Here is a 15,594-nt window from a genome sequence, read left to right as displayed (position 1 = left end):
GTGTGTGTGTGTGTGTGTGTGTGTGTGTGTGTGTGTGTGTGTTTTAAATCAAGCGGGGTTTACAATAGCATAATGTGATTCAGATTAGCAATTATTGTAATTGACCTTGGCGATGAGTATCCTTGGCTTTTACCACAGTTTACTTAATACCTGAGGATGGCCAATTATCTCATAATGCCCACTTTATTGAGATTATCGTTTTAATTATGGCACTCAAAATACATCACTTTGTCAGCATTGTAGAGTCATGCATGGGAACACCACATTCAGGCGTTCAGAAATGGGTAAAGAGCATGTCGCCTCATCTTGTGACACAGTTGTGATTGTTTTCTCTCTCCCAGCTCCAAACTATGATTTTGTTGTTTTTTTTTTATTTTTTTTTCAACGTTTATTTATTTTTGGGACAGAGAGAGAGACAGAGCATGAATGGGGGAGGGGCAGAGAGAGAGGGAGACACAGAATCGGAAACAGGCTCCAGGCTCTGAGCCATCAGCCCAGAGCCCGACGCGGGGCTCGAACTCACGGACCGCGAGATCGTGACCTGGCTGAAGTCGGACGTTTAACCGACTGCGCCACCCAGGCGCCCCTCCAAACTATGATTTTGAAATATGTTATTTCTTACCGGTTAAATGTGGGTCATCCCGGCAAGAACAGCCACAGGGAGATAAAGTCTGGGATGCTGTTGCTGCTGCTGGGCTAATTGTGCCCTCTGAAAGGGCTGGAGGTGACTTGGTATTAATAGGTAGGTGGTTCTAGTTGATTAGGAGTACTAGTTGACAGCAGTCGCAGCACTGCTGATTATCTGAATACGCCTGAGGTCAGAGGTTCTCAAAGATAGAGCCACCCACCCGGGGGGCTTGTAAAATTGGCCAGGCCCACTCCCCAGTCTGACTCTTTTGCTCCAGGGCAGGGCACAGGTGAGGCTTTTTTTTTTTTTTTTTTTTTTTGAAGCTCTTTGGTCAAGTCGGTCTTGAGGCCAGGGCTGAGAAACACTGCCTAGCCCTTGAATTGCCCCCTACCTGCTTGTCTCATCCTGTGACACTATCCCAGAGAAAGGGCACCTTTCTGTCCTCGCTGCTCTGTGTCTTACTCTCCTCCTCTTCCTCCTGGACTTAGCCTCGCCTTCCCCCCAAGCCTGAAATCCCCTCAGCCCAGGTGTGGACCCTGGCAGCACTGTCTCCTCCTTCCCTGGCAGTGCCTGGCCTCCTCTCCCATACGAGTCTCAGTGGGTAGATCTCACCCCCCAAAATGTCTCACATGCTCTTATAATCCGGTTTTCTGTTCATCACAGATACAGGTCTTCCTTCCTTCTTTCTAAGTTTCTTTGAGTAGCGATCAGCATTTATTCTGCAGCGTCTCTCTCAAATATCTAGTGTACCACTTTGTGGAAATGTAATTCTGGTTGATTAGATCAATTGTGTGTTCCCACCCCACCCCCCTTCCGTGATCAACCTGGAGGATGTCATTCACATGTTTCCCCGTCGTCCCATGAGCACCTTAAGGTTAAGCGCATTCTTGTGGGATACCTAGGAAAGGACAGGAGCTCTTTGTTTTTACAGTACAAACGTATATCACAGTGAAGATGAGTGAAGTATGTGGACAGGCTGGATTTCCATTCTGATTCTATAAATACATATATATACCTGCACACACCCTGCAACATACACATACTTCTGTGTGCCACACATACACGATCGCGTGAAGTGAGTCGCCGGGTCATACCTCCCCATCTCTCTCAAATCCATCCTCTTCGCCCCTTCTCCAGTGCCCCCTCCAGTCCGAGTCACCTGCATCTGCCCTGGATCACTGCCTCCCTGCTAACTGGGTTGGTAAAAGCAGGGACACAGAAGTGATGAAAGCTCAGTTTTGATGATCTGAAGCAAAATGCTGTTGTTTTAATTTTCGTATAATTGCAAGGTTTATGTTGTGCACCTAGTATTGTTTTTATTTTTAATTACCAGGGGGTGGAGGTAAGTAAGCAAGGTGGTCTTTTCCGGTTTTAAGTGCTCTGAAAAGTCTTAACTCTGGTCCCCCTCTAACATAGAACTTTCCAGAGATCTGACCGATTTTGAGAACATGTGTCATCCCCCCATTCTCCTCAGTGGCACTCAGAATTAAACAGACTTCCCCATGGCCTGCTGAGCCCCGCACAGCCCAGCCCTCCCGCTGTCCGGCACCAGCCTCTCATGCTGGCCCTCCAGGGTCGGCACCCAGGCCTCCTGCCTCTCTGTCCACAGCGTTCTCCTGGCCGTCCACATGGTTGGCTCCAGCTTCTGCTCCCACTGTCAGCTGAATGTCATCTCTCTGAGAACCAGTCCCTGGCCACCCTGTCAGGACGCTGAAGGTTAGCATCCTGTTTATCTCCTTTGTAACATGTTGCCGTTGGCACTTACTAATTTTTTATTACTATATCAATAAGTTTATTTTGATGCCCCCTACTACAACTGAGGGGTACTTTGTGCTCAGTCAGTGCCTTACAGCCCAGCAGAGTGCTTGGCCCACCCCACCCCATCAGTCCCGACGCCTTACTCACCTTAGGGTCATTTGTCAGACTTCGGTGAGGTTGGGGTTGCAAGCGTAGACTTCGTTCTACTACCCCGGCTCTACGTCCTGTCAGAAGGCGTGCTCGACGTGAATCCTACGAATGAGAGAAAAGAGCAGAACTTCTGAAGAGGGCACCAAGCCAATAGGGCAGGTAGATGCCCCAACTAGAGAATCTGCTGGCTGAAACGTTTGAATCTGGGCAAGTAGTGGGGTGGCCTTTGCCCAGAACCTGAAGAACTGCCCATTTGCCTCTGTCAAAGGCAGGCCAGTAGGAGATAGTGCGGCCGCGCTCCAGGCCTCCCGTTGCCTGCTTGGGCTGCTGGCAAAGCCTTGGCCTGTGGCTTCTCGGGCAGATGCCAGAAATACGCATGAAAGAAAGGTCAGTATGCTTGCCATTTCATGTGGCTATCTCATTTCATCTTCATGACAATCTGGTAGGACAGGTATCTTTATTTTACAGGGATGAAAATTGAGGCCTCGGGGTTAGTTTGCCAGAATCACACAGCTAATAAGTTGCTGGAGCTGAGATTTGAAACCAGAGCACTCCCTCTGTCCAGCTTGTGATTATTCCATTCCATCCCCTTCCCTCTAGACTCGACAGCACCAAAACACTGGTGCCGTCTTCACTTCGTGTCCCCAGTGTCTCACCACACTGCCGGTACAGAAGGAGCATTCGGTTAACGTTGTGGGATTTTACTGGCATCGCTACATGAGACTGTGCTTGCGAAGTCTTTGTTGTTCCTTAGATAGAGGAGTAAGTCCTCATGTTTTCATCTGCCAGCCAGTATTGAAAGCACTTCGACAAAATCACCCTCCGTCCCTCTGCTCTGGCTGGTTCCGTTCAGGGCTGCGGATGGCCTCTCTGACCCACTCTCCGTTCCCAGTAGAAGTCCTTGGCCATGTGTTTTCTCAGACTTTCAGTGGCTCACGGTCTATGGCATGACATCTGATTAATCTAGTACTGGATGCTTTGATGTATATACAGAGTTCTAGGACATTCTGCATCTAACTTCTGTGCCCCGGGTATTTACAAACCCAAACGCTAGCAAGAGGATAGACGGTTGACTGTGTTAGCAGAGGGCTATCCTGCCACAGGACACATGTGCTTGAGTGTATGCGTGGGTGCCTGTGGAGAGGGAGACAGGGGACACATCCATACCGTGAAAGTCACACCCACACTCTGAGTTACTTTTGTCGTCATCCAGGCAGTCAGCAGGCACTTACTGGACCGTCCATATGTTACAAAGTGCAGGATTCCTTTAAGCCGTATTTAGTATTAAATAGCAAAAGCCTACCACTGGGCTAGTGTGCTTGCTTTTTAATAAAATAGCGATTGATCAAATGGTGTCCACCTCATTTCTCACCGTGGTGAGTGAGAGCATTTTCTCGCGGTCCGTTTTCAGCATGCTGCTATTACCGCACCATTTAGCTCGATGCCAAATTGCAGTTGGCTCCATTCACTTCTGTTTACTCGAGTAGTGCCGTAGTGATTAAATGTCACTGGGTACACCGAGTATACAAAAGTAATTAACCTAAAAGGACATGTTAGAATAAGGGTCAACAACCTCTTTAGCCCACGCTGCCACCAGCAAGACTAAGCGTTGACAGAGGTGTTGATGGCAGGGCAGGGACCAGGTGAGGAGTGGGAGGGAAGGAAAAGTCAAGGTCAGAGAACAGGAGCCGGGGACCAGCACCCACAGTTGTTTGTGGTGGCAAGTGGACACCTCTGAGACGTGTTCTGTAAGGCCCTTTACAGTTTTGCTCTCTGGCCTATGATCGAGTGGTGGGAGGGGGGTGGGATTCGACCAACATCTCAGCACTGGTTAGTGGAAGGGGTGTGGTTTCCTGGTTAGACCAGACTCATCTTCCTTGGCACACACTTGGCGAATCAACCTGTTTCTCCAGTGTTTTATGTATTTTGTCAGCCCTGCATCTTTAGATCTGCTTGTCAAATGAAAGCCGCTGCTTGAAATCATTTCTTGGGAAAGATTGGAAATTGTATCTCCGAGTGTCTGTGTCTCTTTTGTTTTCATTCGTCAGTATACTGAAATCACTTTGTTAAGCTGATTGATACTCATGCTGTATGTTGCTCTACATGCTAAAAATTTACATAAAACTCTAGTCATCTGTGACTGAACAATCAGCCACTGTAAAGCTTTTTTTAAAAAAACAAGTATTATGTCTGTCTGCCCTATACGGGGCTGTTTCTTTCATCACCTGTGTGTGGTGACTTACTATCCATTAAAAAAACATGAGGACTGAAGGTGGTTTTTTTTCCCCTTCCTTTTACCGCATCCCTCCTTGGGAGATAAACATTTCTAGGAGATCCCGAGGGATCACTATTCTCTAAATGAGCAGCCACAGAAAAACTGCTGATGCCTGCATTCTTCTTGTGGTCGGTCTGTCAGGCAGGATTCATTTAAATCCTGCCTTTTCAGTGGTCAGACTTGAATAAGATTTGTTTCTCCCTGGTCACAGGCAGGTGACGAGTACATGATGAAAGACGAAGGAGAGCCAGTTGAAAAATGTCTCCCTTGTGTAGAAGATTTATCTCTTTCAGAATAAGAAAAATTGGTGGGCTTGATAGTGTCACGTTTATGTAACAACAAATACTTCCTGTGTGTTCACCCAGAGGTCAGATCCTGTGCCCTTGCTGGTGGGGAACAACCAGGGTAAAGCTACCACCTTTGACCCTCTTTCCACCTAGCATCATTCTGCCCTCTGTCCCAGTTTTAATTTTTGTACTGCTTCCTGTTAGTAGTTTTACAGCATAATCCTGAAAATTGTCTTGTCACTGTATCACTTTCAGAATTACCGCTTTTGACTTTCGAAGGCTGCCTCCTTCCTTTGGTGTGCCTACACACACCGCACCTGCACTGGCGTCCTCCCGGCCCCAGGCAGCTGCTCCTCTGGCTGTGACAGTCATTATACTGAGTGCTGAGAACACAGAGTAATAAGGCACAGTGGCTTTTGCCCTTTGGTGACGCACAACTTCTTCTCTCCAGGTAACACGAAAATAATACGGGAGCAAGCAAACGTAGGCATGCGTGTTGATACAGGAACAGATCAACTTTTGTACTCACTGATTTGTTCAGCAGCTATTCATTGAGGCACCAAACCAGGGGGATGGTCCCTGCCTTCGTGGAACTCGAGTCAAATACAAGGGACAAGAAAATAATAAGAAAATAATGGCTGTAGTATAAATGCTAGGATGGAAGTAAATAAGGGGCTATGATAGAGATTTCCAGGAGAGATCTTCTTGGGTAATATCACCAACAAGACCTTTCAGAGAAAGTGGCATTTAAGCTGAGACATAAAAGGTGAAAAACGCTAGCCACTTGGACTGGGGAAGAGTTCTTGGCAGAAGCCCATGCTGTGGGATGAAAGAGTATGGGATGTCCAGCTCTCTGACAAAGAGACTCTGAGCTCAGATTGGAGAAGGGAGGCAGTGGCCGGGTCAGGCCTGTTGTACTTCTGTAAAGTGCCAGATTCTTATATTAATAGGCATGATTCCCGTTGTGGCTTTAGGATCTTTGAGACCTCTGTCATCCAGTATGGTAGCCACAAGCCACACGTGGCTGTTAAAGTCCTGGAAACGTGGCCAGTCCAAATCGAGACTGGCTGCAGGTGTGAAACGCGTGCCAGATTTTGAAGACCTCGTACTAAAAAAATCACGTAAAATGTCTCAGTGCTGGTTTTGATATGGATTGTACGTTGAATGGTATTTGGGGATACAGCGGTTTAACTAAGTGTATGACTAAAACTAATTTTACTGTTTCCAATTCTTAAAAATCTGGCTACTAGAAAAGGTCTAAATACGTATGTGGCTCACATGATGTTTATGTTTGTTGGGTCTGTTCTAGAGCACACACTTGAGTGTTTTAGTGAAGGACCTTACGGCCAAATTGAGTCATCACTGAAAACTGTTTTGCCGTATTGAGGTGGCAGACAAAGACCTGGAGTTTCTGATTAGCCTCCTCAAAACTGTTAGGCAGCCTGCCTTTGAATTGATACACTGTTGTTTCCTTCCGTGTTCCTGCTGAACTACCCTCCGATGTTGTGGAGAATAGAGAATATTTGCATCCGTAATACATAAGGATATATAGGAGGCTCTGTGGAGTTAACACTCTTTGGAAGAAAAAAAGGTTTAGTCTTTGAAATAGATTAAAACAGTTTACTGGAAAAAATAGCAACATGAAAAGGCTTTCTTTTCCAATAAATTTTAATAGTTACTAAAATGAGGATTCTGGTCCATTAAGACATAGCTTTTGCCAAGTCTTCGAGCTGAGTCACTTCTTTTCTCAGAGCAGCTGCTCTACTTCAGCTTCTTTCAAAGCAGCTGGTAGAAGTCGGTTGATATTTGGATTCAGGAACAGAACACAGTGCAAGTGTAGGTCCAAAGTCAGTCACCTTCCCAGAAAATGTGGGAAGGAAATTTTTGCCAGTCCCCCCTTTTTGTTTTTAGGGCAGTCAGACTCACGTATCGTGTCGTAGTTGTCAGCGTGACTTGGTAACATTGATTATAAGGCAGCAGCGAATGAATGATCTAGGATGTATTTTATGGGTGCTGTACTAAAAAAAAAAAAAAATTCCCAGAGGAAGGTGGCAGGTGCTTGTGACCGTAGTTTACAGAGCGTGTACAAGATCATAAATCTTGTCTGTTTACGAGGGAAGGGAACTCTTGACGGAGGACAGACGCGCGTAAGAATGTTAGGTCTTGTGAACTTTGAGGAGGTCCATTGGATTGAAGGGCATGAGGCGGCTCTGGGGCGATCAGCCCGGATCAGAGATGGGACTTCTGAGCAGTATCTGTGGGCTCACTTTTCCTGTCCCCTCTCATTCTCCCAGTTGCTTCCTCATGTAACCCACAGTTTGGCCCACGGGCAGACAGTGGCTGTCCGGAGAGGGAAGCTGAGGTGGCCACACAAGGACCAGACCTGTGTCTTTGGTGTCAGAGCATCACACAGCAGCAGCAGCTCAGCTCGCCAGCTAAAGTAACTGTATTTAATGAAATTTCTGGGGTGGAGCCAACAGCTTTATTCCAGGAAGAGGAAATAACATTCAAGAAAACCCAGGAGGACATTAAGATAATGTCCTAATTTAAAATCAATTCTATTGATACCTTATAAATTATTATAGCGTTTTATCCTGACCAAGTAATACATAATGCTGAGGCCATGGAAACAAAACATGAATGACTGAATATGGAAGTGCTGTGTATTTTACTGCATGAAGGAAAAGATATGTGAGACTTTTGTATTCTAAGTATTTTTAACTCCCGGGGCCTTACTAGAGGGCAAGGTGTAGGTTTCATCTATCTTTGTTTGTCCGTGCTTAGTGGGTGTTCAGCAGATACTTGCCGAAAGAGTCCATGAGCACACTGACCTTGTGTGGTGGTTCCACATTAGCATAGGAGTAGCGGCCCTTCACAGGCTAGCTACTGCGTTCACAACATGCACTCTCCTTTCATCTTGGCAGCAGCCTTCCCAGCAAGGACTCCACTCAGCCTTGGTTTGCCCACTGGGAAACTGAAGCTTAGAGACGTTCATTAACTTGTCCAAGGTCACACAGCGGGCTGTACAGCCTAGTTTGGCCCACCTGCGCTGACTCTAGGACCCATTCCGTACCCACTGTGGACACTGCCTCTCTTGTTAATCTTTCCTCTTTCAGCTCCTTGTTTGATCGAGTTTTGATTATCTGCCAGAGACATTTATCTTGACCCAGGTATCTCTTACCAGGAGAGAAGCAGAAAGGCAAAGACAACAATAGAACATTTTAAGGAATGTGTTGCTCTTGTCATGTTGTGGAAGGTGAAACATTTATTAAGAACAGACTCATTACTTTATATGGAGATTATACTTTAACAAGGGCAGGTCTTCAGAAAGTCCCAGTCATTTTTGAAGGTGAATTTTGATTTATGCTAATTTGAAAAAAGCAAGTTCTGTGAGGGTTATATACAGATTGTGTTTTTAATGACTTCCTTAATCAAGCAGGTTATTTTAAAAAAGTCTTACTGTAATGAGCAGTAAACTGACACCGGTGACTGGCTTAGAGCCCCACCATATTCAGGTCTTTCACCAGAAGCATGCTATAAATTTTAAGCTAATTTACATAAATTTGCATGTGTTATGAGTCAGTATGTAAGATGTGTATATTTTAACCAAATATTTTTTTATGTTTTAATTTTTCCAAATTGAGGATTATTTTCTCCATCTCTTCTGGTTGTTTTTGTAATGGGTGGGATAATCAATGTCACAATGTTGTATCCGTTTTAAAGAGCTGTATGAATGTAAATAATAAGCATTTTGTGTAATACTGTACAATAAAACTCAGTCAGGAATGCACTGGGGTATGGTACTGTGTTTGGTAAATATAGGTGATTCAGGATACTACTTTCACTTCAGAACTTAAAGTATTTCATAACTCTGAAATGCTTTGAGGACTAGTGAACATATCGATGGCAGGGTGACTCATGATTGAAGGGCTCCTCCTGAAGGCCCTTCTGCTTAGGATGTGGGGTGGGCAGAGTCCCTGCTGATCTCCAGCAGTACCTTGGCCTTTCTGAACTCAAGAAAGTCAACAATATTCATGTCTGTTTTAGTCATCTAGGGTTTGTTTTTTTTTTTGTTTTTGTTTTTGGCGGAGGAAATGATGCTTGAGGACTTTAGTTATGGCACCAGTGAAGGGTCAGCCAGCCTCTTGAGCCTGACTTCTCCATCCTTCCCTCCCCCACTGCCATTAACAGACTTCCTCTGAATTGTCCCTGATCTAAACTAATTCCCATACTGAATGAACTACAGTCAGACTAACAGTATAATTAATGGTCTAAACTGGGCTGGTTTTGAGAGTAGAGGAGGCCTGGACAGCAGTTGTAAGGTAGGGGCAAAACCCCAGCCGGATTTTCATGGTACCCTCTTGTCCCATCATTATCCCCTTTATCTGATGGTTTTACTCTTTGGTACCAAGTAGATGGGGTGTTCGAAGGTTGTAGCTAATGAACAGACCATATCAAATGTGTTTGAGAGTTTTTGATCATGGTTCTTCAACCATTCCTTCTGGTTGGAATCTTGTAAGCGGGCAGGGACATAACACCCACTGCACTTCGTGAATGGCAAGCAGCCTTAGCTTGATGTGCGTTTGAAATCAAATTCGAAAGTCCGATGTGGAGGTGGTATTTCTAGTCCTGCCTGCAGTATCAAACCAAAACCTTTACTTTGTTGAAAGGAGATGTGTTTTGGTTCATAGCAGTCTATTGAAACCCTATCATTACAGACCATCTGTATATCTGTGCTGAGGGCTAGTGCTACACAGATGCCAAGAATAATCCTTATGTGAGGCTCCAAATAGAAGGTCCACACCAGCTCTGTAGTAAATAGCATGCAGTTCTCCGTCATAGTGCCGAGTTGCTGCTGCTGAGGGGCTCAGTTCTCTGTCTGGGACCTTGCCTAGTACTTCTTTACGTAGGTTCTTTCTCCTAGTCCTCAGCGCAGCCCAGTGAGGAAATGGGTGGGGTGTTCTTGTCCCAGACCACAGAGAGACAAACTGGGCAGCATCCCCAGGGCTACACAGCTATTAAGTGGAAAACTCTAGACTCAAATCCAGACAGGCAGTCTGACTCCAGACAGATGCTATTGCCTGCTAGTAAAATCTGTGCTACCTGTTATTAAAATTAGCTAATTGTAACAACACTATTTCTTGGGGTTTTTGGGGGGGCGGTGTTGTGCTTTATAGAACTCTTTGTCATACATGGTCGTCTTTGAAGTGGCAGAGGAGTAAAGGTGAAGGGATGGGGCCATCCATTTCAATTGAGGGATGTGTCTGTTTTCCATCTGACTTGGTCAGTAATAACCTTAGTAAAGTCTTGGTTGGGTTTCAAACCAGGATCTATCATTTTTGTCATTTGAAGATAAAATATGATTTATGATGTTAGGAGTAACTTCTTGTAAAGCTTACCTTTTGCTTCCAAAGCACTTGGGATCTCCATATCATAAGACTTACAGATTTTTATTATTTTTCCCTCTGGTTTTTTGTTTGCCTCCTTCCTTTTCTTTCCTTAAACATCTACTTTGTTCTTTTTAATATCCCAACACAAGTGTTTTGTTTTTAAAAATACAGAGCTTTTGGGACGCCTGGGTGGCTCATTCGGTTAAGCGTCCGACTTCAGCTCAGGTCATGATCTCACAGTTGATGAGTTCGAGCCCCACGTCAGGCTCTGTGCTGACAGCTTGGAGCCTGGAGCCTGCTTCAGATTCTGTGTCTCTCTCTCTGTTCCTCCCCCGCTTGTGCTCTGTCTCTCTCTCAAAAATAAATAAAGATTTTTTAAAAAATTAAAAATACAGAGCTTTTTAGTAAGCATTCACATTTAAGGTATTTTGCCTGAGAGGTAAAAAGGCTACTTTTTCGTATTGTTATGACCCTCCTTAATGAATTTGCTGATACATTCACATGATCAAACGGTAATGAGAAAATGTTTCTGAGTTTGTAGACTTATACAGAGTCATGATGCAGCTCCAGTAAGTTTCCTATGTAGCAAGCTAGGGGAAATCTAATGTAGGTAAGCTTGTAAAGTAGTGATAGAGAAACAGAAGTACTTTGTAGTGAAAGCATGACTTTGTCTTTACAAGTATTTATTTAATTCCTCCTGTTCACATGCTCAGCAAAGATCCAAGAGGCCTTCCAGTGGCAGAACGGTGGTGTAAGATTTGTGATGGCAGTCTGTGCCAAGTCCAATTTGATTCCAGAGCAATTATGTTATTGGAACATCGCGGATTGCTCCGGTGCCCATTGTGTAGCTTAACCTTTAAATGCTAGTGATAATTAACTTCTTTATCCTTCTACCAGGAGACTCCAACATATAACTCTGTTCTGCAGTAAAATTCACAAATAAAATACTGCCAGAAACCAGCCAGTTAAGTAAAGCTGTCTGTACATGTATGTCAATAAGTAAGTATAAAGCATAAAGATAAATAAACATTACCATTTAAGTATTGATTTTTAAGAAAGCATTTCATAATTGTTTAAAAATCAATTTTTCCTTTCGGACAAAGTGGAAATGACTTTACCAGTAGAGGGTCTCAGAATCAAAAGACTCAGATTGTTGATAATCATGCAAACGTAGAGTTTTTTTCTTTTTTTTTTTTTGTAAGATATCACATGAGTCGGATGAAGGCATGTGGGAGTAGGTAGAGGAGTAGAGATGAAGGAGACACAGAACTTCCCTGCTGCTAATTCCAAGGGGCGTCACTGCTCAGCTCTCACTGCAATGAATGGTTTCTTGTGGAACCGTCCAGCCTAGTGGTCTTCTGAAAGGGAGACCACTTCTGTCACTTGAATTTTAGGTTAAGATTGAGGAGCACAAAAGTGATATTTGCTCATTGATGTTCAAAAACATTTCTGGGCAGTTCTCTGCTGCTCACTGTGCCGGGGTGGGAAGTAACCTTGTAAACAAATAGCCACATATTGATTGCAAGGGCTCTACTCACTGGGTGAACAAAGTGTTAAGGGAACAAAGAGGAATTGAGTGATTAATTCTGCCTGCCAGTGTCTGAGCGAGCTTTAAAAGGTGACATTAGAGCTGGTTCTTAAGAATGAGGATTTCAACAGAAAGATACTGAGGGAAAATGGGCATTCTCATAAACCGGGAAAAAAGGCTACAGATACAATGAAAATGCACAGAGCACTGGGCAACACCAAGCTCGTGGCGCTGAGCTCTAAGGCCAGGGCTCTGGTTTAGGGCATGGACTGAAGGGCTTTGGAAACAGCCAGGCTCAGATATGGGATTTTTGTTTTCCCCTAAGGATAGTGGGAAACGATTTGTTGTTTTTAAGGAAGACTGAGAAGTGGTTGAATCTCTCTTTGGGGAAATACGAACCCCAGAAATGTGGAGGATAGACTGGAGACAGGGGAACTAGATATGGGGTTCTGACATTAAATATGGTAGGTAGAGGCTCACAGATGATGTTTGCAGGCATGATTTTAGTGGAGTAATGGTCATAAAAACCTAGTCATGGTGTGAAAATAAAGCAGAAGCATTGAACCGAGTCTTTACAGCTTAGGAACAAGGGTTGGAACTGAGTGGAAATACGTGAAAATGAAGCAGTCCAGTTTTAAAAATTATTTGGCTTCTAATGTTTTGTTTCAGCCTTCCGCCTTACTGAGTAACGCGTGCCATCTTTTCTGCCATTAAGCTTAAGGGTGAATGAATAGGGATAGTTATAGGGTTTGATGCCTACAATTTATTGCATTCATTGAAAATGCTGAGAGAGAATGCCAAAGGAAGGAAGGGTTTAGAGATACCCAGCCCTGTCGTTGGGAACCCACTCACTGTCCTTCTCGTCTTCCTTTGCCACCAAACCCCTATCCCCTCTCCTTCCTGCCTTTGAAGCTGGTGGTGGAGTTGCCATCAGCACAGCTGACCACTAGGGGGTGGTGTCTTGGTAGAGATACTTGGGGGGGGCCGGGGGGAAAGGAAGTTAATTGGTTTTCCTCTAACAACACACTTTGCAAGTTTAGCCACAAAAGAAAATGTGGCGTTAAGGTTCGGAGGAAGTGAAATGGAATACAGGGCCACAAGTTCTGGATATCACACTCCCTCCCCCATAGTTAATTTAAAAGCCCTTATAAATGTGTATATTTATTTCTTTTTAAGTTTGTGTATTTTGAGAGAGTGCGTGAGCTGGGGGACGGGCAAAGAGAGAGGGAGGGAGAGAGAGAGAGAGAGAGAGAGAGAGAATCCCAAGCAGGCTCCATGCTGACAGGCGCTCCAGTGTTGTGTATCTTTATAATACCATCAGACTAAGATAAAGGAGAAAAAAAAAGCACAAAGGTTAGTTTTATATGAGAAGAGTAAAATTATCAATGAGGAAGAGCTTTACGGAACAGTTTCCTGAATTGATTCAGATGGCAAGGCGGAGATATTCTGGTGGAGATTGTTTGCTGTTCCTAAAACTTGTTTTCTTAACTCCAAATGTTCTTTCCACCGTCCAGCCTGGGTTAGTCTAGCGCACAGAGCCCTGGGCTGGTGCCCTGATGAAGGACTTGGCTTCTCTGGCCTTTACGACCTACCCTCCACAGGTCAGCCCTGCTCCCTCTCTCACACCTCACCTTCACGTCTAGCTAGCTCCTGTTTGGTCTGTCTGGAGCTGAGTGACTAGCCAGTTTGTAAGGTTGCTTCCCGGTTCCATTGACACTTTCTTCATTTCTTCATATCTGGTTTTAGGCTGTCATACTATCTAAATATGCCTCCCAGTAGCCACCTGGCCTCAATGGCAGACACATCCATTCTCTGTGCTTTCAGTGCTTATTTTTGACGTGTGGGCCTCCTCCACCTGGGACCTCTTTGGAAGGGCAGAATGAAGGACATCACCTGAACCCATACGGGTCGCTCCCGACCGTGTTCCCAAGAGGGAGGGACTGTCTTTCTCTGTTACCTGGTCCTAATGGGGGTTCCAGGGTTTCCAGAGATTAACAGTCCCAAAAAAAAAAAAAAAAAAAGAGCAGGCTTATGAAAACTGTAGGAGTCAGAAAGGAACAAAGTGAACATTTTTGCAGATGTTTTGTTTCTGTTCTTATTACTTGCCACTCTGAATCTTCCATGCCCACAAGAGACGAAGCAAAATTCTGTAAATAGGACCTTAGTGTCACATGATCACCATTTTTGGGTGCTCAAATTCCCAAAGAGTACCTCTCTTCCCTTTTCTTTGAAGATGTACTAATTTTTCTCCAGGTTGAACTCTAATGTATTTAGTGTTTCTGTAATGGCTTAAGATACTGGCTTCCCATCAGCCAGCAAACTTGGTGGGGGTGGGGGGGGTGGCTTGCCTTTTTCTTCTTTCCTTTTCTTCTTCTTCTTTTTTTAGTGTTTGTTTATTTTTTTTGAGAAAGAGAGTGCAAGTAGGGGAGGGGCAGAGAGGGAGACAGAGAATCTCAAGCAAGCTCCTAACTGTCAGCACAGAGCCCGATGCGGGGCTCAAAGTCAGGAACTGTGAGATCATGACCTGAGCTGAAATCAAGAGTCAGATGCTTAACCAACTGAGCCACCCAGGTGCCCCATTCCTTTTTTTTTTTTTTTTCCCTATCCGCTTCCTTTCTCACTTTTCTAAAGATGCTTTGCCAGTGTAATCAACATCTCCTTTGGACCAGACCCCTTCTGTCTTCTGGATTTGGTGTCCCTGCCTCCTTTTTTATTCCTTGGCTCCCTCTGCCACGTCTCTACACAGTTCGTTCCTTTTATCCCTCATTCCCTTTTCCATTTCTCCTTGATTTTCTCTCTACACCTCTGTTGCCTTCTTCCTTTCACCTCCTGCCTTCTCTCCTGTCTCCTCCTAAGTTTTGCAAGTGTATACTAATGAAGAAGAGGAACATTAAGTCTTAAGTGACTGAAGAACTCACTGTTAAAGGGATGGTCATTTCTCAAGGCTGCTTTCTTTTCTAACTCCAGAGTTCTTCAGTATCCCCATCAGCCAGTTTCCGAGGTGCCGAGAAGCACAGAAACTCCACTGACTACTCCTCTGATAGCAAAAAGCAGAAAACTGAAGAAAAGGAAATCGCAGCTCGTTATGTAGGTTCATTCACCTTTGCTTTGGGGGAGGCCAGTTTATTCCGCTTTTTATCAGCAGCTATTTTACCCTTTGACTGTTATCAACCATAATTAGAACACAAGAGAAAAAAAACATCTACTAGGAGAAGTAGCTAGTGATTGCATTTATAGCTGGATCTCAGTGGGCTAGCTGAAGTCCTCTGTGCGTGCATGTCCGTGCACACGTGTCGTGAGTGAACACAGTGCTTTATCTGGAAGCTAATAGAAGACATCTTTAGGTGTTCCATAATATCATTTCTATAGATGTATTTACTTCCCTCTGTGTATTTCAAGGTGGCTGGATTTTCTTTGGTCAACTAGAAATGTTAAGGAAAAATATAAAATCATAGAAAACCTGGTAAAATGCCTAAAATGAACTTGTGCTAAGGAATAAAGCAGGTTTTGTTGACTATAACTTGCAGAGGCACCCAAATGTGTGTCCAGCATGGGTGAAGCTCATTTTTCTTCAGTGA

General features: G+C 44.4%; 1 protein-coding gene across 12 annotated transcripts in view; it reads left to right on the top strand.

Annotated features, from left to right (window-relative positions):
- Positions 1 to 15,594, top strand: part of TLE4 (TLE family member 4, transcriptional corepressor) — a 160,202-nt gene that overhangs the window by 121,671 nt on the left and 22,937 nt on the right. For all 12 annotated transcript variants that reach the window (XM_040449282.1, XM_040449294.1, XM_040449287.1 and 9 more), the window contains one exon: positions 14,984 to 15,103. In XM_040449282.1, the coding sequence (XP_040305216.1) occupies positions 14,984 to 15,103 (120 nt within the window). The remainder of the gene's footprint in view (positions 1 to 14,983; positions 15,104 to 15,594) is intronic.

The sequence above is a fragment of the Herpailurus yagouaroundi genome, unplaced genomic scaffold (genome assembly GCF_014898765.1).
Source record: "Herpailurus yagouaroundi ecotype Mexico unplaced genomic scaffold, PumYag 199, whole genome shotgun sequence".
NCBI lineage: Eukaryota > Metazoa > Chordata > Mammalia > Carnivora > Felidae > Herpailurus > Herpailurus yagouaroundi.
The sequence above is the reverse complement of the archived record's forward strand: the minus strand, read 5'-3'. Positions and strand labels throughout refer to the sequence as shown.